Genomic DNA, 17,831 nt, shown 5'->3' with positions numbered 1-17,831 from the left:
TAACGTGTGTTCATATTTATTTAAACAGTGGCATTCCCCATTTAGATGACAACAGCATAATGTAAACAGTAGCGGGGATGTGGCGGGAGGTCTCTTTTAAAAGAACAAAGAAAAGAACATTTAAAACAAAAAAATGACATGACATGATAACAACAGATGTGACATTTGAGAGACTTTACAGCTTTCATGTTTAGTACAAAATGTGCTGCGGGGTGTGAAACATCCCTCTGCACCGAAGTAACAATTAATATAGCATCAATAACAATCAGTAATACTGCTTTTTAATTACAATGTGCAAGAATAAAATGTTTACACATCAGACTATGCAAAGCAATGTGTGTGTACTTGAAGAAACAGAAGATTTCTTTGCCCCGGTTTACAAGGAAACCTTCAAAAATACTCAAAACTGCAAAAAAACAAAACATACATTTTGGTTTTAAGGATAACAAAACATAAATAACGGGTAAAACGGACAACTTTGGATTGGTGAGTGAAGTTTGTATCCCTGTTTCTTGCTTTCTTGCTCTGTGATAAACTAGTCGAAAACGTGACGTTGCCGAACTGATATGCATCTTTTAAAGTCACAATTAAGAGAACAAAAGGATTTTAAGCAGAAAAGACTTAGAAAGTTCATTAAAAAAAAAAAAAGTTGAAACTCCTGTGGACAATCTGCAGCGCCCCCTGCTGCCAACAAAAAGTAAAAGCGGTCTGCGTGAGACTCTTTGCGAAGGGTACCGCTAGTGCGAGAAAACTTGTGTTTGTGAGATCAGCTGCTGTTCCCTCCTCCAGACTGTGGATGGCGCTCTGGAGTCTCCTGGTTCCTGGCGGGCACCGACATCACGTGTCCAGAACTTCATCCCTTTCACTTCTGTGAGACAAAACACTAACTAGGCCCCATTTAGAGTTTGATGGCTGAGAATTTCAGTTGTAGGTGACGCAGCTGTGAGAAAGTGAAGGTTCGTAGGACGCTCAGTGCACGAACGTGTCGTCGACAACTCTGAAGGGCGCTGAAGGTCTCCAGCAGTGCTCCCATGAACTCCATGGGCAAATGATCCCACTCAAAAGCGCCGACCCCTCTGGCCAATCAGATCGCAGCGACCGGCAGTTAGTCCGTCCTCAGCCAGTGAGCTCCACAGGAAGCTCCCGGCTGCACAGCGCCTCCCACTGGCGGGCCAGGAGTGAGATGAGCCTCTCCCTGCTGTCCGCCCCGGGGACGAATACGCACCACTGCACCTCACCCTCTGCGCCCCCGCTGGCTCCGACCCCTCTGAGTGCAGACTCCTCCCCCGCCGCGGCGAAGTGGTCCATGGTGAGGTGGCAGAGCAGGTCCGGCCCCGGCAGGTCGTCAAACACCAGGGTGAGGGCCTGAGGGTAGGTCTGGTATCCAAGCAGGACCCGATCTAAGTCGCGGATCCTGCGGGCCTCACGGAGCTGGTAGCGCTCCCTGCAGGCAGAGCCAATAACCAATCAAATTGACTGAACAGCCTGGGCACCGAGGGAAAGTACCGGTTTGAGACGTGAGACGCATCGCACAAATTCACACTCAAGCCCAAGTCTGCAGCTCAAGCAGAGATTTTCAACAAATTAATTTTCACTAAAATTTCGCTAATTTTAGTGAAAATACCATCCATTTAGCTAAAATACCATCCATCCATCATTGGATTAAATGTATTGAGACCAATTAAAACACCCTCGGCCCTCTATGTGATGTATGCCACTATATATTATTCACCAGCTCTCCATCCCGCTGAGCTCATCTGTAGCTTGATGCGGAACAGTGTGCAGCCGCCTTTGCGGGGCATTCAAGGTGAGCACTGCAGCTGAGTGCGCAATAAAAAAAAAAAAAAAAAAAAAAGACTGTGTGGGAGTGAAGTTCCAGCCCGGCAGATCAACGAGCGACGCTCGCTGTTACTCAATCAACAGTGACTCTATTCAGCTCCACTATGCTGTAGAGCTGCTGTCGCCAGAGTTCAGGTATTGCAGCTCCTGCGTCCTGATCATCGTCAGTGACCTGGCTGATGTTCTGCCTGTCGTTTGAGTGAATGCTGTGTCCAGGAGAGACAGTAGCTGCGTTGCAACCACCCCTAGAATTGCGCAAAACCTAAATATCGCAATGGAATGGTAATGGAAACGCCTAAACTACGAAAAACCTCTCAAATAAGGCTAAAAGGTTTTTATGCTCTCATGAGGTGGTTTTTCAGACAGACTGATATGGAGGTATATCGCAAAAGTGTCATGGCAACACTTTTTTCGCATTTACACGTCACCAGCCGTGACGTACGGAGGTCACGTCACCAGTTCACTTCAAGTGAAAATGGCGCGTCATGTTTGGATGGAGGAGCAGACAGAATATTTTTTTACAAGCAATCAAAGAGAAAAATATAACAACCATTCTTGACAACAAGCAAACGTAAACAAACATAAGCAAATGCAACTCTCATAAAATCTCGTGGAATGAGATTTTACGCTTATGCACTTGACACAATTCAATGGAAACACCTGCAGATCGCAATTGTACTTTGTCAAAATGTTGCAGAAAAACTGTAACGGAAACACAGCTAGTTTTGTTATCTAGGACTGCGGCGTCTACATTTCACACATGCGTGCCTGTCAGTCTCATCTTCTTCCTCTTTTCAGGCAGACAACCACAAAACCCTGAAAATTGGTTCCTTATTTTGTTTTCTGTCTGTCCTCTGAACCATGCTTTTCCAGCCTCTTTGTTAATTTCTGGTTAGCTTTTTTTAATATCAGCAATTCTGTTCTCAAAATGAAAGTCGACGTTTCCTCAATCGAGAAAGTTCAAGCTCAGTGTCGAGGGCGGGACTTCCCGGTGGCTCACCTGGAGGGAGGTTCTTTGGCGAAGTCGGGCAGAGGGTAGCTGACGTAGTCCTCGTCCAGCAGGAACACGTCAGTGCCAGTCAGGATCAAGGTCCTGGGCTGGAGTACAGGGGTCGGGTCAGAGCCAGAGGTTAAGGTGGGGTGGCTGAGGTGGGCAGCGACTTGGCCGGGAGGACTGCAGGGGATCTGGACCTGGCGGGGATGCAACAAGAAAAGTGATCAAGCACGTTCGCTGCTCGCTAAAATTAAAACCACAAGACAGCAGAATTCCAACCTGGAAGACCAGCAGGTACAGCAGGACGTTGAAGGAGCGAGAGGACGAGGGCGCCGTGCTGGCCGGAGTCTTCCTCTCTGCCACGATGAAGGTGAGGTCCCCCATCTCCTCCTCGCTGGGATAAATGAACTTCACCCGGCTGCTGTGGACCAACTCGTAGTTATGCATCTTCCCTGTAGGGGGTAATAAACAAATTCCTGTTGTCCAAAATCAATGATCAGGGTGCTACCAGGTTACCAGAGAGACAATGTGCTCTAATTTCACAAATAGAAATATTATTTCAACTAGAGAAAATCTAAAATATGGGGATAAACTATGAACACGACGACACAGGATTCCTAGAGTCCCCTTAAAGTCCCGATAATGCCATATTCTATTAAATCACAGATTTTAGATCATTATTTTTACTCAAGACTTCAGCAAGCAGCTTCATAAACGATAAATTGTGAAAAAAAAGAGACCTTCCTGATCTCCGCACATCATATTTATCTTCATTAGTAGTTCATTCCCATTTGTTTTGACAAGGCAAAAACAAGGCAGTGGCAGATGTGGTCACTAACTTGGGATGGTATCAATGACCTTTGTGAGGTCACACAGGGAAGCTTCACACCACTTTGTATTTTTGAATATGCATGGAACTTGCTAATAAAAGAAAGCAGGGACCTTTTTATTGTGTCCCTGCAAATCCTTTTTTACTGCCCTCGAGTTTCCCTCGACATCCCCAGACTGAGCTGCACTGTTACCCGTGTTTGTGTTGGTGAACTGAGAGTAGAAGTCCTGATCCGACGGCTCCGGCGGCGGCAGCTGCTGCTGCAGACTCAGAGCCGACATCAGCTCCTGGAGGAAAACACCTGTCCCGTAACTGTCGCGGCTCAGGCAGCACACAATGTGATCAGGTGACCGACCTGCGCACGTGAACAGAGAGGTGGTCAGCTGATAGAGGAACACCCACACTGGCATGAAGAGCCGAAGAGGTGTGTGTGAATCTGCTCACCCACGACTCTGAAGTACTGGTCGAACAGGCCCACGTTGACGGACAGCAGGTCGGACAGCCGGATGGACAAGCAGCAGCACATGCAGAAGTCTGGGTCTCCAGAGTCCATCGAGTCCAACACTAGTAGACAAAGATGGAACCGTTACAGACTTACATGGCAATGGAAAAATTGTTGGTTGACAAATGAGAAGAAATTAGTCCACTGGAAGACATTACTAGCTCCAGTGATTTTAGGTGCAGTCTCAGTTACTTGATTAACTGATCATCACTTCATTAAAAGAAAATGTAATGGCAGATATTCTTTTTCATCTTTTGCGCAGCAACTGTATCATCTATCATCTCTGAATTTGGCATTAAGATGTATGATGAAAATTTATGATGAAAACCCTTGAACAGAAAACATGCTTTGTTTTTTCATAATCAGCCATGAGGTTCCAAGTGAAAAATGATCACCACTTACATACATTTACATACTAATCAAAAATACAGCAGGAATCTATTGAAGTCTATTCACGTCATCTATGGACTTTGTTGATCCATGACCTAATGTGACACCGAATCTAATCACTGCTCATCCCACCTGACTGATGGCCGAGTGCGGAGGCGGAGTCCTCCAACAGGAAGTAGATGGCATCCGTGGAGAGCAGCAGACAGCAGGTGAGCTCAGACTCTGGGGACTTGTAGAGGACCACAGACAGCCACAGCACCTGCCTCACCTCCTCCGACTCAGACTGGTGACAGGAGAGTGACAGGAAAATTCGTGGGAATCACTTTCTGTTTTTGAAATGAGGTAAAATACTATAATTTGCTTTGCTGCTCTCGCCCCCTATTCGATTCAAAACAGGGAAATACAAGTGAAGACACAACTCTGCGTGTGCTGTGCGCTACCATGGCTATATAGTTGTGGAAGCAGGCCAACAGTTGCTCCTTCTGGAGGCCTGCCACAATCTTCAGTCCTGGCGAGAGACCAGGGAGGAGGTGAGGGGATGGCTGATTGTCCTCAGCCTGCAGGGGGGAGGAGTCCCACCTGGGGGGGGGGGACGCGCCAAGCAACCAGAAGAGAGCAGAAGTGAGCGGATGATGTGCATCTGTTTGGTTGCAAAGACGTAGCTGCGCAGGACCACATCTGACTGACAGAATCCACTTGTCAAGGTCACAGTGTTTTTCTATTGTTGCTGATATTCATATACCGCTGATTTTCTGTCACATATCATTGGCATTGCTGCTGCTTGAGCAGGGCATGTGTGTGTCCACGGTAAGATACAATCAGCTGACAATCTGATATCTGATATATCTTCAAGGACGTGTGACTCATAAGTCCAATCTGATGAATGAGGGCCATGATATGCTACATTCTAAATCACAATGATCGGAGCCATCGATGATGCAGGAGAAATTCAGTGGGGTTCAACTGTAGAATTAAATCTACCTGCGGGTGTTGTGCGACATCCTCGTGCAAGTACAACAGCACTGGTGTTTGGTCTTGGAATGACCTGAGAGTAACATCAACAAGAAGTCATCAACAAAAAAAAAACTTAAGAAGAAATTAATTTCAATTTCAATTTCGGCCGTTAGCCGCCAGCGAGATCCGCGTGAGGTCTTCACCTGGTCCGTGCTGTCGCTGGTGCTGCTGCTGGGCAGGAAGTGGGACCATCTTCAGACCTTCCAGGGAGGCTCTGCGCTGGTTCAGCTCCCGCAGGAACGAGCCAGCGTCCTGGGCCAGAGGGAAGAGCAGCAGGAGTCTCTGGCCAGCCAATAGCAACTCCACGGAGTGGCGACTCCTGAGCGCAGGAATGAAACGAGGATAATTTTTAGTTGAATGTGTTTATCATGTTATAGTCATTGAAGTTGACGAACTATGTAGTGTTGGTCTTGGTCTCAAGACCACATTTTAAGGGATTTTTTTCTGAGGCATTTTCACTCTTGTCTTGTTTCGGTCTCAGACTGGACTGACTAGGGATTTTTGATCAAGACCAGTCAAGACTCAGCCAACACTGTAATGACACGATAATAACGAATCCAAAAAAGAATCCAGCTGCTGCCGTTTTACGCTCTGTTTGTGACACACAGAGTGACACTCCCCCCATATTCCTAGTTTATTTATTTTTTAAATTCTCGTCTTGATAATGTCTTGGTCTCGGTTGGTGCGGTCTTCACTATAACACTAGAACAACGGCTTCCAAACTTCTACAAGGAGCCAGATCTTGTCGATGAAAAGGTACCTGTAACGGTGTGCCGGGTCAGCACACCGCGAGCTGCCGTCTCCGTCCCCAACGTGGGAAGTGCTCTGGCCGGGGTGAACCACGACAGAGCCGAGGGGTACGCGGACCAGCCTGCACCAGGAGGAGTGATGGACATCGGGGCTCTTTCTCGCTCTGGCCGTTAGCTCTCGAAAGTCTATTTTCAGCACCCACAGGTGCCTGTGGCTGAGGAAGAGGAGCTGAGGGAGGCCGGGCCGTTCTCTCCCGGGTAAGACGTCGTCGAGGAGGGGGTGGGCGTCCGAGCCAGAGGAGTCGGAGGGAAGGGAAGACAAGAAGTGGGCAGCGTAACCACCCCGGGCAGCCTGGCTCTCCTCCAGCTCCCAGGAGTTGACGAGGGAGCGAGGGAGAAGCTGTGGAGTGTTGGTGGTGGCAGAGTCGGTCTGAGATCCTGCAGCCTGAAAAGATTGATTGAAACATTTATTTCGAAAATTCAGGATTTTTTTTTAAAAAACAGCATACAATTAAAATTTCAGAAAAAAAGGTTTTAATAAAAATGTATATTCAAAAAGGAGTGAGAAGAAGCTTTGCTTATTTTTCCCACCCCTTCTCTAATCCATTATAAATTCATATAACGCACATACATATTAACAATACCGACATGCCAACACAGTACATGCACACTCTCTCTCCTACACACACATTGAATATATGAAGCTGAAATTGTATGTTTTGTTTTATTATATATATATGTAACCATCATTTCTTTTAAATTTCATTTTAAACTGTTTCATGTTTTCACAAGCCTTTAATTCCACTGTAAAACCATTCCAAAGTCCTGCCCCTGAATTTGTGAAACATTATTTTGGGAATAACATATTTTTTGGCTTTGAGCATTATTTGTGCAATTTGGTAGTCCACAATGTCTGAACATTTTTAGCAAGTTTGGCTGTAAAAATAAGGAATTTGAATGTTCCTGGTAACCAACATTGTTTACTGTACGTGATAAGAGAAGCTTATCTTTTTTAATTTACCCCCCAGTGCTATTTACTTGTTACTCAAGACATGCATTGTCCTTGACACAATTGCAAGATGGAAAATATGATAAGAAAAGATAGGATGATAAAGTCTACATAATGCAAAGAGGGCTGAGCACAGAGACCAGAGACTGTGCATGTGTGTGTGTGTGTGTGTGTGTGTGTGTGTGTGTGTGTGTGTGTGTGTGTGTGTGTGTCACTCTACAGGGAGCAGACCTGGTTGTACAATCTGACTATGGCAGGTAGGAAGGACCGACGATACCCTTCCTCCTTCACACACACTGTGTGTTAGGGAGCAAATTAATAATAATAACAGTGCTATAGCACTTCGTTCAGGAGCTCTGCAATCCCTTGTTTCTCTTTGCTGACCTGGATCAGCCTCGTCAGGTCTGCTCTCGTCTGCCAGAGCTCCTCAGCGTCAGAGAAGATGTACCACCGTGTCAAACTGTCCAGGACGCCCAAGGCGAGACAGGTGCTGGGGAGCTCGGCCTGGGAGGGCAGCAGGAGGCGGGAGTAGGGCACCGTGAGCTCCAGCTGCAGGCTGGAAAGCACCTTCTCCATGGGAGGAGGACCCTGGTCTGAGAATGACATCACAAATCGTGCTATAATGAGGCTGGGCTCACACCGAATCAACATCCGTGACAAAGGCAGGCAGGCTAGGCAGCGCTGTGTTTTGTGCAGCAGGGGAGTTCCCATGGAACAAGACCTATTGTGCGACACCCAGATGGAAAGTTTTTCCGCATTATGTGGCCGTCAAACTGCTGTGGCATGTCACTGGCAGCCAACAGTGTGCGTGTCATATTTCAAGAAGAAGTGGAATAAATAAAGGCAAGAAATACAATTCTTGCGTTAGTTGTAAAACTCTGTGTTTGGCAGAGATGTCGTCGAGAAGTCGCATTTTGGGCTCCATCAAAACTAAACAGCGTTAAGGTATAATTAATAATAACATTTTATGTATAAATTTATATGTCAGCTGAACAGCTCAGAGAATTGTATAATCATGGCATTGACAAGCATCAAACTTCAGTTCAAGATATGGAAGTACTGGTACAGTAGTCTTCTCTGAGGGCATTGATTTTTCACTTGTTTATTTTTCTCACATTGCATTGTGAATATGTTGTTTATGGTTCTTTTATTGTGTCTTTTATATCTTAATAAATAAAAAACAAAGGTACTGGGTCCTGCACGGTTAACCTTGGCTGGCTTGACTTTAAGCTCACCTGTCCACGTGAAGTCACCTGGCAGGAAGAGGAGGCCGACCAGCTGATCACACAGCACCACACACGCCTCCTTCTGCTCCACCTCCTCCTCCACCTGGAGACAGTAGCACCACAGGACTCTGCAGACCTTCACATCCTCCTCCTCTGCCTCCTCTTCTTCATCCTCCTCCGCCGCTTCCTCCTTGGCACAAAGCTCCCCCTGATGGCCACTGAGGTCGTTTGCAGGAGGAAGTGTGAGGGAAATGGAGGGGGAGCAGACGTTCTCCTTGACAGACTCATCCAGACTCATCTCGAAGTATCCGTCCCTCGAGCCTTGGCTGGAGTAATGAGGAGAAGCCAGGAGCGAAATCAAAAGAGTTGCCACTTTCTTTTTTCTACATGTTAAAGCCAAACAGAAAAACAAGCCTAGGTGTGTCGCATCCACATACAAAAAACGTGTACTTCCACAAATAACCAAAAGGAAATTGATCGTCACCTGTGACTTTCCACCTCGGTGCCTTCCAAATGAGACTGAACCTCTTGAGATTCTAATATCCTCTCTTCTCGTCTTCCCTCCTCCTCCTCCTCCTCCTCCTCCTCCTCCTCCTCCACCTCTTGATCCCTTATATCCTTTCCCTTCTTCCCCTCAGTAGTTCTCTTCCTGTTCTGATCCCTCAAGATGGAGCCGAGGTGACTGGAGAGCCGAGCGACAAAGAATTTGTTGATGACAGAGGCGGAGAGCAGCTGAGCAGAAGGTAGTGGACAACTTGTGTTGAGGCAGAAGAAGCAGGAGGGCTCAGCGGGCCTAGAGGAGGGGCAGCATGTGCAACTAGTGGAGGAGAGAGATTAAAAAGACGTCATCAATGGATGTGGAATCATTTACTTGTGTGCTTGCTTCTAATGAAATATGTGAAAAACTGTTGCCACTGCTTGTGACAGCTGCTCTATGATTAAACCGATGTGATAAAATACATAGCACATTCTAAAAAAAAAAAATACACTGGCATAATCAAACAAGTCAAATGTTATTGTCTGTGTAAACGGACAGCTAATATTGTGGTCGTCTGATACTGATATAAAGTATTTTAATTCAAAATTCCAAATGGTGGCTCAGTAATACTTACCAGAGATTATTAACAGGAGTTGTAGTGATTGTTGTGGAGGTTCCACAATTAGACTGTTCAGACAGACTGGAAATATGTTGGATCTGAGAAGGAAAAATCAATTTTAACCCACAAAAGATATTGATTATTATGCAATTTTTTTATTGGCATTTTTAGACTTAGACTTTCTTTATTGTCATTGAAAAAAAAAAAACACAGCAGTGATTTCTTCTGCAACAAAATGTCGTAGCTCAGCTTCCGGAGTACAGCAATCTTTGCTACGTTGTATAATTTTAAAATGAAAATAGAAAAATAGAAAACATCTGCAGGTAGAATTAAAAAAAATAGAATAAAAAATATAGCACATCACCAGAGTTAAACTTCTTACTAATAAGTTAAGCTTATTTTAAACACGAGTGGAGCTGCAGCTTTTCCCCATCTTCATCAGTCCAGTGTTGGCATAGACGTTATTCTATTCTATGTATTTGATGGGAGTTCAAAAAAGGGGATAAAACTTCTAATAGACTTTCACAAATATGACCATAGTCCACAAAACATATTTCCGCTTCCAACCCAGTGTTGTGGCCAGTGTTCTATGAGAACGCAGGCCTAACCTTGGCAGGGGCAGCAGACGTGAGGTGTTTTCCGGTGTTTGGGGTGACAGGGGGCGGTGCAGGGTCCACAGGAGGAAGGACGCTGGGGGGAACGGTATCGTCTCTGCTTGTCACATCTGGAACATCCAAGAAAAAAAAAAGTGGAATGACGCTGTGGATGCTGATGATACACAAAGACTCAGCAAAAAAAAAAAAAAAAAAGTGGAGGAGGCTTAAACGAGATGGGCCAGCAGAAACAACAGCAGCAGGAAGTTCTGATGTCACAGTATCTTGGAACACATCACTCTGTGGTAGAAGTGAGGCTCTAAGGAACTTAACATCACACTTATCACAAATGGATGACTAATAGGCACTAGACACAGAAACCACTGACGGTGATGGGGGTGGTGGTGGTGGAGAAAAGAACTAGGACCAGGATCCTGGCAATCCTGAATAATGTCAGCCACCCTCTGCACTCTGCCATCGCACAGCAAAGGAGCAGCTTCAGCGGCAGACTGCTGTCACAGAGCTGCTCCACTGACAGACTGAAAAACTCTTTTGTTCCCCGGGCAATCAGGCTGGACAACTCCTCGGGCAGGAGGGGAGGGGGACGGGTGGAGGATGTGGGTCGCTTATCAAGCACTTTAGCGCCACACGTAATATGCACTAAGCAGCTCATGTTTTTACTTATTTATTATAGGTTGTGTCTGTTTCTTTTCATTTTCCTTTTCGCTGTTTGTTTTTTACTGTTGGATGAATGTATGCAGCCGACCACCACCTGAATTTCTTTCGGGATTAATAAAGTTTTTATCTATCTATCTATCTATCTATGGAAAAACCTCTTAAAACTGTGAGAACAACTACAACAAACCCAGCAAACTATTAGTAGAAGCAGCTGCCAGACACAAATTTGTTTCTTCTGACAATAATCTTCAAATGGTTGCTCTTTGGAGGTCTGCCTCGCAATTTACATTTACTTATCTTTAAAGAAGCCAGAATAGCACTAATTCACTGGTACTACAGCTTGGTTACTGCAGGACCACGCAGAGGTTTAAACTATAATCGCTGTAATTGCTTGAATGGCGTGTTGGTTTGTTTTCGGTGCCTCAGCTGGCTAAGATAATTGTGTGCGTCTTGCAGCATCCAACACGCACCATCAGCCGTTGACATGGTGATTCCAAAGAGCAAAGAGCAGGAACAAGTGCTGGGGCGTTTGGCAGCTGCCTCAAGACAAAAGTCCTTTAAAAAAAACACCCAGCCCCTCCCACCCCGGCCCGCACAGCCTGATACATACATGATTACCTTGGCTGGGGCGGGAAGCTTGCTGGGCCGAACAGGAAGAGGAGGAGGCAGAGACAGAGGAGTCGACAGGCGGCAGAGCAACAGCAGAAGCACAGTAGGAGGAAGAAGAGGAAGCGGTTGAGGAGGAGGAGAGCTGAGGAGGAGGAGGAGGAGGAGCAGCAGGAGGAGCAGCAGCAGCAGCAGCAGCAGACAGCCTGGTCTCCTCACTGATCTGACAAGAGGACAGAGAGGGAGGAGGCCTTTAGGGAGCAGCAAGTCACCGTCATCGTTACTCACAGCAGCACCTCCTCACAAAGCGGAGCACCAGCCAGTTACAGAGCTTTCATTTCAACCGTTCAGGTCTGTGATATTAGTATCGCAATGTTACGCTGCTGTGTGTGCGACACTGCAGTCGGCACAACTATTTTAGCTTGTGTCTGCAAGACAACACCACACGACCAAGAGGGACCAAGATCACTTCCTGTGTGGGTGTCTTCAGTGGAACTATGTCGACTCAGGAGTCAGTGGTCACACTTCATCCTTTCTAAAACCTTGCTTATCCCTGCCTCTGCACAACTGACTGTCTTTTGCACGTCTGCTCTTGTTTGTTGTATGTAGATTGACTTAAATGTCTCTTGTAATTACTGTGTTGTTTATTTTTTGCAATGATTTTAGTGCTGCAACACAGTGTAGTTTCCTCATTTGGGTTCAATAAAGTACATCTATTCTATTGTATTCTACATATGACATATAGTGACTTACAGACTGAACCCCAGCAGAGTGTACCTTCTTGCTGCCGCCGCCTCCACCGCCGCCGCTCTTCCTGTCTTTGACTTCTTTGGCTTTCTGAATGGCTTTCAGCACTTCTACTGTGTCCAGCTCCTTCTCTGTAGTCACCTTGCAGTCAAGAAAAACCTGATGACGAAGAGACAAACAGTGAAGAAAAAAAGGCATGTTACACAGTTTGCCAAAAAGTCTGCAATCAACAACAGCAGGAGCTTACGTAAAAATAAATAAATACATAAAACAGAATTAGTAACAGCAAGAGTCTGCTGGCAGCGTTCCTTCTCTGTAATAGGTGCAGCATTAATGACAGTGGGACCTAAGATTAAGAGCGCACTGGTCTTGTTGATGTACCTCTGCTGCACGGTCTCCAAACTGGGCCAGGACTTTGGTCCTGTAATCTGGAAAGATGCACACGGGATTGCTGGACAGGTTGAGTTTCTCCAGACACGGCAGCGAGCCAATGTTCCTGATCTCCTCCAACTGGAGATACACCACCAAACACACACAAGCATTAGGAAATGGGGCTGTGCTTCTAATGCAATAGACACAGTCAAATGATAGTTTTTCACAAACATGCAAGTCACTTCATTCACTTCCTTAAATTAAAAATTTAAATGTGAAATATATGAATCTGTCCCAACAGTTTTAATGTCTTTTTAATCTGATGTATCTGTATGTAGGTTTCCCTTTTTTTCCTTGCAAAAACTGTGCAGGTGGCATCTGCCCATTCACCACAACAGAAAATCTGAATTTGTTCTGCGTGTGTCTTCACCAATTGAACATACCTGTGCCAGCTGGTTGTGGCTGAGGTCCAGGTTGACCAGAGAGTACAGCTTGGTGAGGCCCGTCAGCTGGTCCAGCTGGTTCCCAGCCAGGTTGAGGGTCTTGATGTTGCCCAGACGGGTGTGAGCAGCTTCCAGGACCCGCAGGTTGTTATAGGACAGATCCACATGGACCAGGTTGTACAGGTGCTGCAAACATCAACACAGGCTTCAGTCTATAGTTTATGGCAAAGCAAACAGACAAAACTGGTGTTAAGCTGCATTTTCTTTTTTTTTATAATGGAGGACAAACAGCAAAGTCGTGCTCATCTGATATGATCAACTAAACAGGTTTCTCAAGCTCAAAAATTCAATCAAGAATGCCTGTGTATCATTTGTCATTTATCATACCTTGCTGCAGCTGCTTATGCAGATTATATTCTAAAAAAATGTCGACTATAGTTGGGACATTGTGCTTCAATATAATATGGTGCTACAATACTTTGTGCTTTTGAAAACAACCAGTTACAGTTTTTGTGTTGTTTTTTGGGGGGGGATCATGATTGTGGTTTAAAAAGGAAAAAGAACAAAAAGAAACATGTGCTGGTTGTAAACAACAAAACAAACTCTCACATCTTGTTGTTGAGAACTCCGAGATGATATAATGATATAATTTTTACAGTGCTGACATGGACACACCTGCAGGTTTTCCACCGTGGAGAGCTGGTTGTGACTCAGATCCAGAAACTCCACCTTTGGAATCAGTTTCTTCAACACAGGGAAAAGAAAAACATTACCATGACCACATAACACACACACAGCACACACTAATGCATTACTTAAAAGGAAAAGAAAAAGAAGAGTCGGATGGGTGTAACTCACCACAGATCGGTCAATGGCCTTGATGCTGTTGTGACTCATATCCAGCGTTGTCAGGTTTTTCCACACAGGGATGAGAACTGCAACAGCACAGTCAGACTCCACCCCCTCAGGTTCCCACTGTGACAGCTCGCCTGCCTCCGGGACCAGGATGGACTGGGGACGGTCAGAACACAACGCACTTCTCAATGCAAGAGATAGGAAACTCGCAGTGAAATGCGTCAAAGGAGTCTGACAATACCATCATCGTCTCTGTTGAGTGGCAGATGCTCAGAGTAGCCAGATTGGGCCGGAGAGATGACAAACCCTGAATCTGCTGGGAGCTGCATTCACTGAGCTGAGGACAGAAGCAGAGAAAGAAGATGATGTGACCTGAGGTAAGAAGTAAAAATAAAACATTCACCACTGTACATCCATCAATCATGAGAAAATAGCCGAGCACTGTAAGAGGACTTCCAACTTCAGCCAGATAGATGGCACAGTGTGGTTCCTTTAAAACGAACCACACAGAAAACACTTTTTTTTTTCCACTTCTCAATTTCAATTCGTAAAAAATGTGCGACTTGCAACTCCCAGTGAAAATACCGAAAGAAAATGTTCTGAAATAGGATGAATTAGGTGGCTAAAATGAGGAAGGAGGGTGTTTGACTGAAACGTGCAGCCACTCACCTCGATCTGTAGCAAGGATTTGAAAATTGACAGGTCAAATGGGAGAGCGCTTTCCAGGATGTTACTGGTTCCTACTGGACCTCTGGAACCACACATCTGACCAGCAGAGGAAAAGAGAAAGAAAGTTAGAACATGTACCTTTGGATAGGTGGCTACATGTTTAGTAACTTCATAAAGGGTGAAACAAGGAAATGTATGACCTTGAGGTAGCGCAACCTGCAGGTGAAGTCCAGAATGTGTCCCAGGTCGGTTCTGGCGTCACCGTTACAGCAAGTGGGCTTGGCCAGGCGAAGCTTCTGGGAGACGGCAAAGAGCTGAAGGGGACAGAGTGAAAACACCTCACCGGCCTGCAGCAACTGCTCGCCTGCAACAGACACACAAAGAAAATCAAAAAAATTAAAAGTAGAAGACTAAATTGAACACAATAGACAGTAGGGCTTATTTAATTATTTATTTCTGCACCGTTTTCCAGTTTGTGAAGGTGCAGATTCAGGGCTCCTTTCCTTGTTGATGGTCAGTTATTTTAGTCTTTTTGCAAACACTTTCGGCAGCCCCTTCTGGCCACATAAAATAATTTTTGCACTGATTGCAGTGATATGCAATAGAAATAAAGATTTGGTACATCATGTCCAGAACTGATAATGTCACCTACAGCAACTGACATATTAATTGTTAACAAAGTAAAACCAAGATTAGAGAATGAGGTCAAAGTTCAGAAAGCAAGCAAACCTTTATGGAACAGCTCCTTGGCGAGTGCTTCTGTGATACCGCTGATCTCCTGACAGAGACAGACAGGAACACAAAGGGTCAGTTTACAGCTAAATATCAGAGATGTGCTTGAGGACTGCCGTAATGTAATCATCTCATTTTCAGCAGTGCTCAACAGACGAGATGTTGTGGTTTAAAGTCTCATGTGATGTTTTGAAGTTGTCCTTCTTGACCCATCAAAGTTACTTGTTGTATCCTTTAAATATGACACATTTTTGGCTCATCACAATGCTAAAAATAAATTGAATTGCATTAATAATGCTGTTGAGCTGTGGATTGAACTCAATCAACTTTCACTTGAGGCAGAGTTAGCCTTGTACCCTGATGTAAAGGATAAGCTGAGCTTTTGACTGTGGCTCATCCTACTGCTGATATACACACCTTATAATTGTTAAATGTATATTGCATAATTTCAAAAAAAAAAACAAACAAAAAAAACAGACCACAATTAAGTATGTTCAGTGCTGGTTCAAACTTATCTGTGACAATCATGTGATGATCACTTTGTGTCACATGAAAGGATTTTGCTCTTGGATATCAACCCCGCAGAGCCTCAAGCATTGAGAAACAAAGTGGTCTGTTGTTGCACAGACAGAATCATGTGATCACAATAATGAACATCACAAGCCACAGGAATATTATCATGCAGCGTCTTCCGAATGCAAAGCAAGTTTGCATACAAGTCAGTAAAAATACAACCAAAAAAACCAAGTTGCCGTGTTTAAAGTATAGTACGAGGTGGGTTGAAATTACTAATAGGACCAAATATTATATATTAAATATTACAACATAGAGCTCACTGCTATTTCGATTACTCTCATTGAGCAGAAGATGCATTTTTATTTAATGAGAGTGTAACGCTATAATTAGGTTTTGTTTGCCATCTAATTCAATGTTTCATTTTTCAATCCTGCACCATTAGGCATGCTCTTATCACTCACATAGAGATGAAAGTGCAGAAAGGAGGCAAGCGTAGAGGGCGTGGCCTGAGGGAACTGCTGAAGGAGGGTCTGCAGGTAGAGCTCCAGATCCTTCTGCCGCCGCTCCACCAAACTCTTTGAGTTTTTCCCAAGCATCTTCTTTGGAGGAAGCAGCCCTCGGTCCACCTTCTTCTCCACCACTAGCTGATGGGAAACATGGAATTGACACAGACAGAAAACATCTATGCATCTGCGTGTTAACTGCCAATTTAAATTCTGACCCCTTACTCGTCTGAAGCAGGAGATTATTTTACATGAATGGAAAACATTGAATTCATTATGCTGCTCAATGAGTCACAAATAAAGAGTGTGACGTTAAGTATCTAACTAAGTATCTACACTGTCCATTTAATGATCCTTATAAACATTTATTGACTGATAAGCAAAATAAGCACCAGTCTCTGGGCAATACTCCCGTACCTTCTCATGGAGGTCATGAAAGTCACTGTATCGATGTTTTACTTTCCATTTATGCTCGCCATCTGTCACCTCAATGATATAAACCTGAAAAAAAAAAAACAATCAGGAATGACATACACACACACACGCACGCACACGCACAGTTCGGAAAAGATCTCTTGCCATTGTTGTTGACGTTACAAGAAAACATGTCAAAAACTTTGTACTTTTACAATTCAAACTGACGTTCTAAGGTGATTTTTTATCGATCGAAATCTACAGATGGATCAAGACCGACGCCGGTGTGAACTGCAAATATGAACTAACGCAACAAAACGTAGTTGTTGTTTTTTTAATTAGGAAGAGAAAACAAAATTGCGGCGGATTTCTGTTCACCTTGAACTCATCCACATCGGTGTACTATTTGCTGAGTAATATTATTTGTTTAGGATAGACTGTGAGCAATTGTATTCTTCTAATTAGTCCATGGCTGTCAACAACCTAAAGTGTTGCAATGCAAACGTTAAGAAACTCGAGTCAGCTAAACTGTCAAATGGTTAACACAGGAAACGGTTCAGTGATGAGGATGACAGCTCAGATGTCTCAGAAGATAGCAGTCAGTTAGGTAGCCACAATAACGAACATGAACTTGTGGCCGCAGAAAACGATGACAAAACACGAGTATTAAGTAAAATAGCAAGTGGGCAGAATATCATCAAATCAACATACAAATCATTTCACACCGCTGTTGTTTTTGCACAACAATGAGCTGTGTCACCTAGCTACGAGCTAAAAGCTAACTGGCGCAAAATGAACCGGGAGGCAGCTCACTGTGTAGTTTTCCACAAGCTCGGAACCGACGACAGACACTTTCCTCTCCGGCAACTCCTCTGGGAACTGTGTGGGTTCCATAGTGACATCCGGATAGCCAAGTGATGCCCGCTGTCTTAAAAATACTGTCTTTGAACAGAGAGTAGAAGAAACTACGCGGAGGCTGTCCAGCGAAGGTTTGCAGCAGCTAGCTGCCTGTCGACGCCATGTTTGTTGTGGTGCCGCCGGACGGAGCAGCTGA

At 44.8% G+C, this 17,831-nt stretch overlaps 1 protein-coding gene across 1 annotated transcript; it reads right to left on the bottom strand.

The window, feature by feature from the left end:
• Nucleotides 1–17,831, bottom strand: nisch (nischarin). The gene is made up of 28 exons (XM_076025162.1): nt 17,591–17,831; nt 16,781–16,864; nt 16,322–16,504; nt 15,342–15,390; nt 14,813–14,976; nt 14,613–14,708; nt 14,185–14,280; nt 13,947–14,099; nt 13,764–13,832; nt 13,089–13,274; nt 12,655–12,783; nt 12,304–12,432; nt 11,539–11,749; nt 10,258–10,373; nt 9,665–9,747; nt 9,037–9,369; nt 8,562–8,878; nt 7,711–7,919; nt 6,329–6,762; nt 5,712–5,887; nt 5,536–5,599; nt 4,995–5,133; nt 4,687–4,837; nt 4,107–4,226; nt 3,856–4,017; nt 3,113–3,285; nt 2,840–3,030; nt 1–1,444 (listed from the first exon to the last, which is right to left on the bottom strand). The coding sequence occupies exons 1-28, from the start codon at nt 17,669–17,671 to the stop codon at nt 1,117–1,119; spliced, it is 4,626 nt and encodes a 1,541-aa protein (XP_075881277.1). The 5' UTR covers nt 17,672–17,831; the 3' UTR covers nt 1–1,116.

The sequence above is a fragment of the Nelusetta ayraudi genome, unplaced genomic scaffold (genome assembly GCF_046127955.1).
Source record: "Nelusetta ayraudi isolate G7.1 ecotype Tasmania unplaced genomic scaffold, CSIRO-AGI_Nayr_v1 ptg000017l, whole genome shotgun sequence".
Classification (NCBI taxonomy): Eukaryota; Metazoa; Chordata; class Actinopteri; order Tetraodontiformes; family Monacanthidae; genus Nelusetta; species Nelusetta ayraudi.
The sequence above is the reverse complement of the archived record's forward strand: the minus strand, read 5'-3'. Positions and strand labels throughout refer to the sequence as shown.

Bases quoted from the DNA above. Each gene is read 5' to 3' on its own strand.
- nisch (XM_076025162.1), bottom strand. From the start codon at position 17,671: ATGGAACCCACACAGTTCCCAGAGGAGTTGCCGGAGAGGAAAGTGTCT. The intron at 10,374-11,538 runs GTAATCATGTAT...TGGATGTTCCAG, and splicing joins AGCTTCCCGCCCCAGCCAAG to ATGTGACAAGCAGAGACGAT. The intron at 9,370-9,664 runs GTAAGTATTACT...CTCCTCCACTAG, and splicing joins ACTCCTGTTAATAATCTCTG to TTGCACATGCTGCCCCTCCT.